Raw genomic sequence first — 913 nt, 5'->3', positions numbered from 1 at the left:
GGTCGGCGCTGCGGGGCCGGGCTCGGTCAGCCCGCGGAGGCAGAGCCCCTTTGTCCCTCCCGGGCTGGTCCCCGCCGGCGCTCCCGCGTCCCGCTCCGCAGCCCCGCCGCGCCGCCTCCCGCTCCGCACGTAAGGGATGAGCTGTTCGTCCTCCTGCCTTCCTTCTGTGCTTTCCCCTCGCTCTCGGGCTGTGGTTTCCCTGCAGTCAGGTGTCAGGGAATATCCCTGCATCGTCCGCCTCGGTCAGATAGGAGTTGGATCCCACCGATCCGCCTGAAATCTGATTTCCGTTCATTCGCGATTCCTATGCTGTCGGGGACCCGGTAAAGGGCAGTCCTGGGGGAGGATTCTGCTGTCAAGTATAAGATTCAGGGATGGATGCAATATAAAACTTGAGTAGGTTTTGGTTTTCGTTCTTTTTCTTTCCTTAATCAAGGCAAATATTAATATCAACGAAAAATTGAAAACAAAACTTTTGAAACTAATTTAGTTACTTTGACGTTGCACTAGTCGAGTAAAGAAATGGTGATTAGTTACTGTGAAGGGTGTGTGACCACCGACTTTGTGACATCTGCTACTTCTCCATTCAAGGGTATTTTTTGCTGTTCCCTGGAATTACCCCAGAGGTGTGTGTGATGTTGTGGCCAAACTCTAAGCAGAGCCCAGGTGGGACAAGAGGGCAAACCCTCTTGTAAAGCCTTGGGAAGGCTGTGCCAAAGACCCGTCCTTGACTCACCCATGGCAGGGCACAGCACGGAGCGCTCAGGACAGAGCCGTGGCTCTGTTTGAGCCCGATGGGCGCCATGCGAGGTTCGGGGCGGTGAGCTGGGCTCTGGCACGGCGGGTTTGTCTCTGTGGGCAGCTTTCCCACCCAGCCTGGAGAGCCTCTGCTCTGCCGTGCTGTGGTGCTGCC

The 913-nt window shown here is 56.2% G+C and overlaps 2 protein-coding genes across 2 annotated transcripts in view; one reads left to right on the top strand and one right to left on the bottom strand.

The window, feature by feature from the left end:
* Positions 1-805, bottom strand: part of LOC102034192 (heat shock factor protein 3-like) — a 16,851-nt gene extending 16,046 nt beyond the window's left edge. The window contains exon 1 of the mRNA XM_005427817.2: positions 737-805. Within this exon, the coding sequence (XP_005427874.2) occupies positions 737-805 (69 nt within the window). The remainder of the gene's footprint in view (positions 1-736) is intronic.
* HEPH (hephaestin) overlaps positions 72-913 on the top strand; it is a 21,633-nt gene continuing 20,791 nt past the window's right edge. The window contains exon 1 of the mRNA XM_031062683.1: positions 72-129. The gene's annotated coding sequence lies outside the window, so the exon portion shown is untranslated. The remainder of the gene's footprint in view (positions 130-913) is intronic.

The sequence above is a fragment of the Geospiza fortis genome, unplaced genomic scaffold (genome assembly GCF_000277835.1).
Source record: "Geospiza fortis unplaced genomic scaffold, GeoFor_1.0 scaffold874, whole genome shotgun sequence".
Taxonomy (NCBI): Eukaryota; Metazoa; Chordata; class Aves; order Passeriformes; family Thraupidae; genus Geospiza; species Geospiza fortis.
This window is presented reverse-complemented; position numbering and strand designations above follow the sequence as displayed.